Source organism: Lepisosteus platostomus, chromosome 10 (genome assembly GCF_059453375.1).
Source record: "Lepisosteus platostomus isolate fLepPlt1 chromosome 10, fLepPlt1.hap1, whole genome shotgun sequence".
Taxonomy (NCBI): Eukaryota; Metazoa; Chordata; class Actinopteri; order Semionotiformes; family Lepisosteidae; genus Lepisosteus; species Lepisosteus platostomus.
In genome coordinates this window covers 2315185-2328576 of record NC_142620.1, presented here as the reverse complement: position 1 = coordinate 2328576, position 13392 = coordinate 2315185, and the positions used below count along the sequence as shown (strand labels likewise).

Here is a 13392-nt window from a genome sequence, read left to right as displayed (position 1 = left end):
TGAAATAAGATTTAGTGCAAATGTGTGGTGTTGAAAAAATACATTAGCCAATGTGGTACTGTATCTACAGTATGAAAAGATTATTCTGTGGAGGAGCAACATATATTGGTGAGTTAAGTGACAGCTGTCCCATTACACTACAGTATATTCCTAAGGTGGGAAAATTAAATAGTAAATAGTTGTAAATCCTAGATGTGCAGACTAATCATACTTGGTAAAATAGTTTGAAATGCAGGATATCAATGCTTATGTCTGTGACTGTATTTACTGTATACGTGAAAGTAAAACATTAAATAAAATGCAATAAAATGTCGCACAAAAGAGTGAGCGATTAAAGAAAATGTATTTAAGGAGCATTTCTCATTAATGTGCGATTTGGGCAGCTGATGCAGGCTGCTTCAGCATTAAAAAGGGTCTCTAGACAATCACAAAAGACATTCCCTAATTTACACACCTCCATCAGTGTACAAGAGACTAGTGAAACCCTATACTGATGACAAAGGCGGCAGTATCTGCCGCAGGATAATATACAAAACAGTGCTACAGTACGTACACTAGACACAACCCGCCAATTCCAGATTTCCTGGGTTTCATTCCAGGTCTCATGCAAGGCTGTGGCTTGTCAGGACTGGTGTGGGAGACCTCTGAGGAAAACGAGGTGGCTGCTGTAAGCGGCTCATCCTTCAGGGGTTTCTAAACCAGCGCCCCCAGCTCACAGAGTCGGACGGAACATTCTGCTGTAGGAGATGCCATCCTTTGGACAGGATGTTGAACCGAGGTCCAGACTACTTGGTCCGTAAAGATACCATGGCATTGTTAATAATGGCAGGGGTTTAACCCCAGTGTCTTGGCTAAAATCCATTCTGGGTTTATAGACTGTAACCGGCTTCCCTGAAATTCAACCTAAAAGCAAATGGTGAACCAATTTCTCTCACATCTCTACCTGACCTGTGTAGGAGGGCTGCTGGTGAAGCACATTGCTGAATATAGTGGATCACCTCTCACACGCTGGGATCCTTCAGGATTAAAATCGCTATATAAATGCAATTATTAATTATTAAACCCTGTACAACTCCACTGAGGGGAGCGCAGTAGCGATGACAAGAGAATCAAAGCCTCTTCCCTGGCACCATGCTTGCTTGTGTCAGTGTCGTCAATGTAATAAAAGCTACCATCTCAGGCTGGAAAAAGCACCCTAAGATTCCAGAAACAGCATTCTCCTGCTCTGCTGGGATTTAGTTGTCTAGAATCCAATTGAACAGGATCATGCAGAGACAATAGCTTGCTCAGTGTCATACAGTAGCTGTGGATTTCACAGCAATACAAACAGTGACCAAGTAAACACACTTAACACAAACAAGAACAAAAGGCCTGTAAATCTTACTGTTTGCTGAAGAGATGAAAAAAATCTTCTGATTCCTAATGGTCGACTGAATCTCAAATTTGTCTACATCAGCTCCTGTAGTGGATATTACTGCTATTTGTTAGAGTGGTTTTCCTCCTTTATTAAAACAATAGTTCTTATTTCTGAAAATCAGAAGAATAACATGAGAAATACTCTTCACAACACTGTAAACACATGTGAGGGTTAAGAAAACATCACACCCAATATTCTTACAGCCCTGAAATTGCTCCAGAGTAAACCCTCCATCTGTTGGATTAAAATGGACAGAAAAGTGGATTTGTGCCTTCACAAAGAACAAGATAAGACCTTTTTTTAACATGTCTTTCAGTAGACTAGAAAAATGAAATATCTAGGCCTTCACAGTAATTATTATTGCTTGAATATTAATGTGTATTATTAATAGTGTATATTATTCCCCGCGTAGAATGATGAAAATATATTGAATTTTTAGCTATATTTGTTATATTTGTTTGTTACATTGACATTATTGACTGTTTTGACATTGCATACTTTTGTTTATATTTTTGGTTAACACAAAGAATTCTAGAATTCTTCATTTCTTATAAATTTTAGATAGATGCTCTGTTGCACATATTCACAAATATATGTTAATTTATACTATATTTACATATAAAAAACGTTATATTAATAGAAGTAAAATATACAGTATGAAAATAAGTAACATCTTGTGATGCTCACCAGTTTTGTCTTTTTTTCAGTAGAAGTCTCCTTAAATGTCTGTTTGTAAATCTATTTAAATGCACTGGTAATGGCAGTATGTGTTGTAATATACGGAGGAGAGAAAAAAAATATCACTGCAATTTTAATGTAATCACATTTTTTGCTCACTTGTGGAGAATACAACACTTTACTGCCCCCTGGTGTTTGACCACATGATACACAAATGCAAAAAGTATTGGGGAAGTAAGGTGACAGTCACCATAAAAACCAGGTGTCTTCTTCACACTCAGTCAGTTCCAATGAAAACAGGGAGGAATCTGAGAGATTGGCAGATACTGTCAGGAATAACCTGTATGGTTGCCAATAGCAAAGCAGTCAGGCAACAAAACACAAACACCAGTAGAAATACAGTGTCTTCTCTGCAAAGACCTGTCAAAATATGATTCCATACCACTATGTTAGGAGACTAATATTGCCTTCTCAAAAACACTGAAAATCTCATGTGTTTCTTCAGTCTGTATTTGAAAGGTACTGTATAAAGCCTAAATAACTTTGGTGCTCTTTTGCTTTCTTTAGGAGAATGGCTTTCTATAAAGAAAATATTCTTATTCTGTAGGAACGTATGTTAAATAAAAATAAAAACATACATTTTCTTTTGTGTTCTAAATCAAGAAAGGCATAACTGTGTTCACCTTGATGAAATATCATGAAGGTGATAAAAGCCATTAATTATTAATGCTCACATAAATGACTCTGAGACAAAATGTCCTTTGGTATTTCTGAATTTTCCATTGTGGTAGAGTTTCAGTATGAGCTTTTCATATTTATACGTATAAATGTGGTGGGTTTTGACCACAGGACAAACTAGAGGTCAAGCTGTGAAATAGATTTGTCATCAGCCCACGATTTTTATGATTGATGAGATGAAATTTCTACGGTACACCATCTTCAGTCCTAATGGATCCTAAGGTGGAGCACACAACATGCCTGTTCAATCGCTGCAGCTGTATCCACCCAACTGCAGGCAGACAGATGTTTATGGGGACTGCAACTGCACAGATGACACTTGCATTACTCCCACTGCGTTATTTAATTAAGTTTCATCGTACCTCTGAAACTGAATTCTGATTCTCTGTACTGACTCACAAACTGTGACATGCCAAGTTTCCTTTGTTATGGAAGCTAAGAAAAGCTGCCTGCCCCTCTGAAATCTTCAGAAGGTCAATTCAGAGAAGTCTGAGTGGTCTCGAGTGACAGGCACCAGCTCAAAACAACACCTGCCTCCAAGACGCATTGTTGAAACATCACAGGTTTTGAAAAGATAATGCTTCCTTTTGTTGACACTACTGAATTACTCATACACAAAACATACTAGAAACCGAGGCCCAGGAGTCTTGCCCTTTTGTGTCTCACCATGAGAACAGCATTCCCCCAAACAATCATCTTCTACAAAACAGACAGGACAATTAATAAAGCTTCAATAAACAAGTCTTCGAGGAAGATTTGCTCAGACCTTTCCTGAACATTTTCATGACCCCTGTGTCCCACAATATAGAGCAAAGGTCCAGATGCACACAGATCTTTGCCCTCTGTAGTACAAACTGTGACAACAGTCCATTAGCAGCTGGGAGCAGGTGTGTATTATGCCACCTTGTGCCCGTTTGTAATCCGATTAGTTCAAGGGATCAAACACACAGTAACAAGCAACCACATCCAGCTGGTGAATATGATTTTCATAAGCATTGCCCCATTGCTTAAAAGCAGTGTAAATCCATCTCTGTGAAAACCATGGATTCAAATCAGAGGACCAAAACTGAAATTATTTAATGTCCATATTTAAACAGTGAATTTGATCAGGAAGCTTCAGAACATTGTTTATTATAGTATTATCTCTTTTTTAACAGGACTCAGAGGCTCATTGCTGTTCTCATTTCAATTGTTATAGGAAGGAGTAGGAAAAAGACAAATCATGATAAAATGCCAGATTAAAAATGTAGTATACATTCTGTGTACATAAATCACAACATTTACTTCAAATAAACACACTGATAATTCAGATCAATAGCCTTATCATGCGTATTATAGAAAGTTTTAAGCTTTTAGACAAACGTAGGAGTACAGTTAAGCCATCAGTTTCCATTGAAGAAAAAATAAGACATGTGACGTACCTTTCGATGATCAGACCTCAATCTTGACAAGAAAATGTTTCTTTCTAAGAATCTGAACTCCCACTCTCATTTAAGAACCTCGTCTCACATCTCTTTGTCAGGGCTGAGTGGCTGAACCTTTTTATTTTCTTTAAATCATCAATATATTGTACACTTACTTTCTTAGCAGACACTTGGAAAGCCAAATTAAATGGTCACTTCAAGATATGAACCCAAGACAAGGAAAAGCATGATTGCGGTGTGATTGCTGAATCATGCTCGTTACCTCCTGGCAAAGCAACCACATCTTGTCATTTCGAAGTCAAAAACGAACTTGAATTTTTTAAAGCATACTGTAGATTAATGTTATCCTAAACAGTAAAGTAATATCTAATTTGAAAATTAGATAATATTTTACAGAGCACATACAGTAAAGTATATGGTATTTTAAAAATAGAAAATCAAATTTTTGCAACTTGAAACACATGATATTGCTCTCAAAGACTTCTAATTTTTTTCATGACTGACCATGCAAGCTGAAAAGAGGAAATGATGAGAGGACAAGCACCAGGCTGTGCTGTAAGCATTCAGAACTCAAAGCAAAAAAGTACTCACGGTCATTGCACTGAGTGCCAGCATAGGACGTCATGGAACAGTCACAGGTATAGTTCTCCCATTGCTGAATGCAGATGCCCATGTTACCACAAGAGTCCTCTTGACAGGTGGTGCTGGGGCCTATGAGGACAAGCAAAGAAACAAAATAGCAAGACAACCCACTACCACATGTGGGGCAAAGTCCCATGCAAAATGCACCTTATCTGTCATGCACTTCTTTTTTTAAAGAAAGAGCATTCCCTCCCAGGGGGCTTAGAAATACTTCCGAAAAGATAAAAGTGCAACTCTACTGACCAGAGCAGTTCACAGTCTGAGACCTGTCAAATCCATACAATTATAAAAATAAGTAGTGCTTACCCTCCCCTTACTAATAATGAGAAAAGAAAAACAGAAACAGTCCATCATGTAGAGATACTGTATGGTCTTTCCACAGGAATACAAATCTGCCCACTTTAGTGAAATGTGCATATACAGTACTGCAATCTGTTTTTGAAAGAGTCCAAACTAGAATTTGGAACCAGGTGTGGGAAGATGTGCATTACCTGAGTGTTATACTCCCCCTCACATCCCAGCCTAATTTATTCACTAAGAGGGAATGCAGAAAGCATGGCGAAAAATGAAATTCAGTTAAAAATACCTCCTCAAAAGTTGCAGATAACCATGTGAAAAAAACAAGATAACTGCAGATAAACTACGTACTGAGTTTAAATGCAATTTTCTTATGGAAAAATATTAAAACAAAATTAGAAGGCTGAAAGAGCATTTATTGTGTAATGCATAGTGCACTAAAATACATTTAATTTCTTCCAATCTATATGTCTCACTTCCTGAAATATTTTAAGTAACATTTGCAAGTTCTTAATAATACATCAAAAATGTCATGAAGACTTAAGTGCTGAATTTAATTGTGAAACAAACAGCTTCAGATTCCTTGATTCCAGTTAAACAGAAGTTAATATGAATTAACTTCTTATGATCTTGGGCCATCTTATGACAATCGTAAATTCAGTGATTTAACATCTTCTATGATTTTCTTTTTGTAACATATATTTATTATACATGTATACCATATACTGTATATACAGCATCCATGAAATGATAGGAAAATTGGAGAATTACACAATATACAGTAGATGAGGATCAACATAATCCTAAAAGTAACTTAATACAGGTACAGCAATGGATAAATAGAGCATATACAGTATGACACTTACTGTACCTGTATATCAGATAGATAATTCTACAATATTGAGGAAAAAACTATGTATTAGTCCAACTATCCATTTTCTAAGGACTTTATCCAATACAGGATCACTGAGGAGCCGGAGCCTATCCCAGCAAGCAACGGGCCAAAGGCGGGATACACCCTGGGCAGGATCACAGGGCACACACAGACACAGACACAGACATGCGCACACTCACACCAGGGCACCCAGGAACAATCAAACAGGGACTTTTCTCACCTACCTTGAAATTCCTAATGTAATCTAACAACTACCATTATTCACAACCAGATTGCTTTCTTTACTACTTTGTCCATATCAGCTGTGTATTTCTCGACAGTAACCCCTCTACTCCTCTAGGACAAGGCTGTCCACCAGTTGAGGACAGGAATCATGGGAATCTGTGGCTGAGTGTCCCAGGCGGCAGCACAAAGCTGAGGGAGCACCTTTATTATGATACTGTATGTGGGAAGGCGAACCTTGAGACTCTGAGCGTAGTAAAGAAATATGATTTTAAACCCAATGCTGGAAAGCTTAGCGACTTATTCCAATACATAAAAGACAGAACACAATAAAATGTTAAATCTTCATTAACAATGTGAACTGTTTTATTTGTTAAATCTAGTATTCTAGAGGTAGTCAGAGGCACAACACGTAAAAAATCTCATTTCAGGAAGTGAACCATTTTAAAAAGTAGCATTTCAGAATTGACACAAAACATTACACAGGGCAGCTTTCAGTCATGGTCAGAATGGAATTGAACCTTCTACCTTGTAGGTCAGCTTTGGTGAATTCAACTTTGTTAGCAAAAGAACAGAAAAGCGAAAAAATAACAAAGGTTAGTATGTGATTAATGGTGTTAATAAAGACTCTGCTTTACTAACAGGCATGCTTGATTCATGTCAATTTGAAGCCTTTTCTGGAGCTACATTTTGACTCATGACAGCATACAAACAACGTACAACAATCACTAATGTGTTAACAAGAGAACACAAAATTAAATCTAAAGATTAATGAAAGATGTGGAAATGATTTGGTTTCTTTAAAAATGCAGCATAGCCCTTCCTAAATGAAATGTACTGTAATTTGTTTGGAGAACAGGGACTTCTGGACATTTAAAATTTTTAAAGAACTGTCACCAAAAAAAGGGCTACTGCATAATTTAACATACAGTAGGTTTTATAATCAATGTCATAGATGGCTTTTAGTATGTTAAAAATATAGAGAGTAAAATGTAATTACAAAAGAGAAATAAACAGCAAAATGAAACCACATTTCACTTAAAGCACAATCAAAAATGTGAAAGAATCTCAGATGCTACTGTAATTTGAATTAGAAATATATATTTTCATACAATATACCCCAGAAATATAATCATATGACTTGTTAAAATAATATGAGAAAAAAAGAGTGCTGATTTTTCTAAGTCGTACTGTATCCTGCCCGAAAACACAGATCAACTGCAAAATACTGCAGATGTAAAAGGTACAGGAACAAAACTATGGAAGAGGGAGATTTCATTATTCTCACAACCAAGGGTGAAGCTACTGTACGTGACCATCACACACTGGCTGGTCAGGACATAAGGGTGACCTGCTGCACAAGTCCTTGATGGGCATCTTTCCTGTGTCCCGGCTGCAGGCTGGAGCAGACTCCTGTGACCCAGGCCACTGGGGTGTGCTGACATGGGGAGCCACATGGTTTTTTAAAGGAAACATGCAGATCCACGACAGCTGATGGTGGACTAATTTCAGGCATCTTGCTGCCTTGACAGGGCTTCTGGCTTGAGTCACTTTGGCAAAAGTCACAGAAATCGCTCTGCTTCCCCACGTCAGTCAAACAGCGAGTGTCTTTCTGAAGAGCATCCAAGGGGCAGCTGTAACTACTGTATACTGCAGTGCCGTACAGGGGGATTCGCCAGCATTCACTCGCTGCGATTCAGACACGGCATGCTGCCCTGGGGTTTCACTGCCAGCCTGCGGGTTCAAACTTTACATCTGGATTTTATTTCTTTTCGTTAAGTCAGGGCGCTAAGACATAATAAATCGAAGTTCATTGCCTATCTTCTCCAAGCATAAAGCACGTCATCCAATTTCTAGACTAATGTGAGTTACAATGATTATTTTATGAAAGACATCATTCTAGCTCAACTAGACAGTACATACAGCAATTTATAGTGTAGTACAATGTACTGTACATATCATATATTTTTTATTCTGTTTAGTTATTCTTATAATATGCTAGTATTCTGTGTACAATCTATATCATTGTACAGCAAACCATACAAATACAAGGGCGTAGATATGAATACAGTACATAGAGTAACAGAGAAAGTCCAAACAGCTCTAATTTTGTACTCATGTTTCCATTCTGACATATAGAACCCCTAGTTAATAGTTTTATGAAAATATTTAGTGAGGACTGCTGCTTGTAACAGCAAGTACTGTAAGTACATTTTAAGTGTACCTTACATTGCCCATATACCCTCAAAGACTACCTTTGTAAGAATTTCCACAGTGCTCTCAAAATTGAGATAAATCCACCAGCCCCACCTGGTGCCTCTGCAGTCTTCCTGCAGTCCAAGTGTAATTCGAGCCTCTGCATCTCTTCATTCCAGGAAGCTCCAATTGTCACTTGCTATTATAACTTAATGAACGACTGACCTAAATCCTCAAATAATAATGTAACAAAAGTGATCTAGCCCAGGGAGTAACCTTGGTGCAACCTTTTCAATGCTACAAATAATTATGAAGTCTTGCTTAATACTACTAATAACTGGAACCGTTTCGATGAACTCGACACTGTTATTTTAACACAGACTGTAAGATGCATTGAACTTCTCTGGAAAAATAAAATTAAATTTACAAAGCATAGATGCCGTTTGTTACCAAGATTTCATTATTGCTCACATTAGCAGAGTAGCATGAAAAGTATATTAATAATTATTCAGCTATTTTCCACAGCAATTAATTCAGCTTCCAACTTGCTGTTTGCTTTTTAATGCTCAAGCACCAAAACACACATCAGTAGACATACTAATGCTCTACATACTCAAATCCAAATAAGTTATTTTAATTGGTGCAACATTTCTTTATTAACAAATGTCACTTAAGAGGGATGTCATGAGTTTCTTCATAAATATCTGATGATCAAAGCAAATGAAAGACAAAACAAATGTTATAAACAAACAGCTGTTTAATTTATTCTAAAATGTAGATACTGTATGTCGATTGAAGAGTCACAGCACATTAGAATTGTCTTTCTCTCTTAATGAAGGGTAATTTTAAACTTCTATTCTCTAACACATGAAACAATGTACTGTATTTTGGTTTTCAAAAGCCCTTCATGACATACTGAAGACATACTGAACATTTTATTTTCTGGAGCCTTCAAAGAGAACACAACATTTCTAAGAAATTTAACGTAGATTATTTCTCAAAACAAATTTAGAAATGTAAAATAAAGAAAGATAAATGCAACATACATGATTAACATAGCACAGCAATCGATTTGAAAAACTGGGCCAATTTGATCAAAACAGAAAAGGTATGAATAAAATTTAAAACAGTGAAAGATTACATTACACACACACAAGCATACAGCTGAGAATGGCTGTGAAGAATTGAAATATTGCAGATGTTTTGATGAGTCTGGAAGTAACAAAATTCATTTTAAAGAAGACTAAAAAACAAACCACCCAGATCATCAAACTCACAAAAAATCATGTTTGTTTCACAGTGTTAACCAACAATTCATTTTCTAACAACACTTACTGTATTACAAATGCGAAAACAAAACAAAAAACAAATGGGAAATGCCGAAGCTAAAGAAAAGAGAAGATCTTCCTTGGGGAATTAATATAGTACGCATGAAATGACAATGACATTACAGATCAGAAAGTAAACGGTACATAAAAAACTTTTGGCATCTCTGAATAACTACAATATTGTTCAATATTCTTCTTTGTAACTAAAATAATGTTTTTACAAATATATATATGCAGTATATTTATCAGATGAGAAAGAGATTTTGCAAACCATGAGAATCTAAATATAATGTTCAGCACATGGTTTAAAGTGATTGATGAGAGCCCATCAATTATGGAGAGGAAGAAACACTTACTTTAGTAAGAGATTTTTACTTCATTTATACTAGATAATCATGGGTATGTTGTGGCCATTTATATTTCTAAACAAAATTTATGTGAATTACAAAGGAAAGGCAGAACATTGTTGCCATGTCAGCTACAGTCTGCAGAAACTTCAAAAGAAAGAAAGATTCAAAAACATAAAGAAATAATTGCCCAAAACTCTATATTTTGTAAGCATGCTGCTTCATAACTCATTATCCTTACAAAATTCATTTTCTAAAAAAACAGTAACAGAAATAAAAGAGATGCCTTTAGCCAATTCACCAAGACAGAATTTAATCTGCAAACGTGATGTTAATATTAGCAGTTTTAACAGGAGTATGTTCAGGAGCAAAACTCTCTGAAAGCAACTGTGTTTGGGTCTAGTTCTACATAAGCTTTTCCCTTTTATAAACTAATGATGCCGATTAATTTGGGTCAGCCAATAAAAGTGCTTTTGAAGCACTTTAAGTTTTTAAATCCTAAAAGTACTTTAGAAATGGCTAAATTACTATAAATTTAAATAATAATAAGTACCTTACAACAGCTTTTAAGTAAAACGTCAGCAGATGTTTTAAAAGTACAGCTCACCACAGCCCTGTCCTATGTTTGTGGCAGCAGAACACACACAAACAGTTCAATATGATTTGTATTTATGAGATCGCTGGCTTTTCATGTAAAATTCATGAGCCAAAGTGTCTGATGAGGTTACGAAATATACGAGGTGAATTTATCATTTTACAAAAGGGACATTCCCTGAATCTGAGGTATAACAGAGGGTATTCCCCTAAAAGGGCAAAATAAGTAAAATGTTTTTTTCAGTGTTTTCCTTTCTATTATTAATTCAAAATGTTTTATAGAACATCAGTAATATCAATATTTTCTATCTTAAAATTTTCAAGATCTCACTGTAGCTCTACCAGGACAAAGGCAACTGTAAGATTATGTGAGTTTCTGCATGATCTTAGTGCAGACTTTGTTCATTACAGCTGGCTTTATACTGTATAAAAAACACAACATCTAATATATCTAATACATCCTATAAAGGAGTGAACACAAAAAAAAACAGATGGTCTGTAATTAAGGATGTTTTTTCATTTCAGTTTAAATAGCGTATACGTTACCATTACGCATTCCAGATTTTTACAGTTAAGAATTCTCTCTATATGAATTTTATGTTTCGCAGTTAAGATGATCTTTAATTTATTCTATTAATTTATTCTAAGATTTATCCAAGTAAATTAAGAAGTGATTTAAATGTTTAATTTGGAAAAATCACAAAGCTTTGCTTATAACAATATACTGAAAGAGGGTTCAGATATTTGGACAAACCCTATACTGTAACTGGAACATTTTTTATTTACAACAACTGGAAAGCACTAAATCTACGCCTTATACTGTACATGTACTTAACAGGATGGATTAGAAACAAAATACAAAAATATTTTTACCACATACCTGCACATACAGGTCAATAGGAGCTAATGCCAGTTTGGACTTTAACAGCAAATAACTATTCTACTTGTTGTACTGCAGCTGTCGACACCCTAATGAGTCAGGTGCCCAAGATGTCAATAAATGTTCGCTTTCAGATACCCTCTGGAAATCAGGAGACACTCTGTAACTTGAAATGTTTGCACCAGGCCAGTGATCATTAGTGCCAGCTATACTTCTGTAACACTGCAGGAGAGATGGTCAAGCGGGGACTTGCTTGAATGTGCACTGGCTGTGAAGGAACAAGTACAGGTTATTTCCACACTGAAAAACAGAAAGGAAAAACACATTTCAGCTGCTGGGCCATCTTTGGCTGCCGCCTGTTGCGGTTATTGTCGTTACCTTTAAGAAGGTGAACCACTGTGTTTCTCCTTTCTGTGTTTTCAGTGTGGAAACATCCGTGCATGCTCCCCCGCCTACAAATATTTTATTGTGCTTCTACAAGACTGGAGCGGGTGTCCACCAGGGACCCTGAGCACAGAAGCCCTGCCCCTGCCAACAGCGGACGGTGGGACAGCTTCAGCCCACAGCTTCAGCGAAGGTGGCCACTAGCAGGGCGAGGACAACGGACCGCGAGATGTGAGGCCGGGAGGAGGAGGAGCTGTTGGAGTTCATGAGGAAGAACGGACTGCCCGACTTAGAGCTGGTAAAGCCTGTACCTTCACATCCGCGCTCAATCTGCCCGCTGCGGTACAGGGCATCGTTGATCAGGTCCGGGAGGCGTCCGTTCAGGTCCACAGAGGCCAAGCACCCCTGGAACCCGTCCCGGGAGGCCACCAGCTTGGGCAGGTTGCTGTACATGCCCTGCCCCAGCCCAGCTATGTACAGGTCACCTTGAGGGGAAAAACACCACAGAGTCCTTGGTAATGGGATAAAACACCTGTCCCTCTGTCTGGACCAATTCCATCAAATCCGACTAAAATTCACGTTCCTGGTGCTACTTCATATCTGCAGTATGAGGAGTTTTACAAAACATGCAGCTGCATAATTTTAAAGCTGAAAACAGGTCCAATAAGATAAACTATATAGTGTACACCTCTATATGAAACCACTATCTGCAACATCATTCAAGACCTTTAAAACCATTGTGGCTTTTGACAAATATTAGTTACTGAGATATGGTATCAGCAGAGCTCCTTGTTCTCTAGCCTGTGGGATCTACAGTACATCTACTGTTTACGTTTACATCAGGCAAAGGTAAAGATAACAGACCTCTGGGGTTTGATTTACCTTTAAGATCAAGATTTTTGGCACCATTGATAACCTGAGTCACAGCCTTGGCATCCACCTTCAGGGTGTGTGTGTTGCTGTTGTCTCGGGTGATCACAACGTTGTGCCACTGATTGTCATGCAGTGCCTTGTCGCTGTTTCCCTTAATGACATTAGGCCCATTTCCCAGGTCAAATACATAGTGAATATACCTGCAAGACAGAGCACACACACAAAAGTAACAATCTAGATGTTTATTTAAGAACATTTCTTTTCTAAGAAATGTTTTAGGGTGTAACTTAAGCCTATTTCAGATCATCACTTACTGTACCTCTTAGTATAGAGTAGCTTCAATACATGGAGAGACAAAGGCACTGCAGGTACTCCACAGTATATACAGTACGGTATTTTAGCTTAGTGAGCACTGAAAATGGCCTGTGAGCTAATGTTAACTGGGATAGCTTTTGCTAAATCTGCAATTAGTTTCGG

General features: G+C 37.2%; 1 protein-coding gene across 41 annotated transcripts in view; it reads right to left on the bottom strand.

The window, feature by feature from the left end:
* Positions 1–13392, bottom strand: part of LOC148653013 (neurexin-3a) — a 386386-nt gene that overhangs the window by 231368 nt on the left and 141626 nt on the right. For 23 of the 41 annotated variants that reach the window (XM_088647457.1, XM_088647475.1, XM_088647430.1 and 20 more), the window contains 4 exons: positions 12925–13115; positions 12354–12527; positions 6842–6868; positions 4849–4968 (listed from right to left, as the gene is read on the bottom strand). In XM_088647457.1, coding sequence (XP_088503583.1) covers positions 4849–4968; positions 6842–6868; positions 12354–12527; positions 12925–13115 — 512 coding nt within the window. The remainder of the gene's footprint in view (positions 1–4848; positions 4969–6841; positions 6869–12353; positions 12528–12924; positions 13116–13392) is intronic. The other 18 variants (XM_088647435.1, XM_088647440.1, XM_088647446.1 and 15 more) reach the window with 1 other exon arrangement.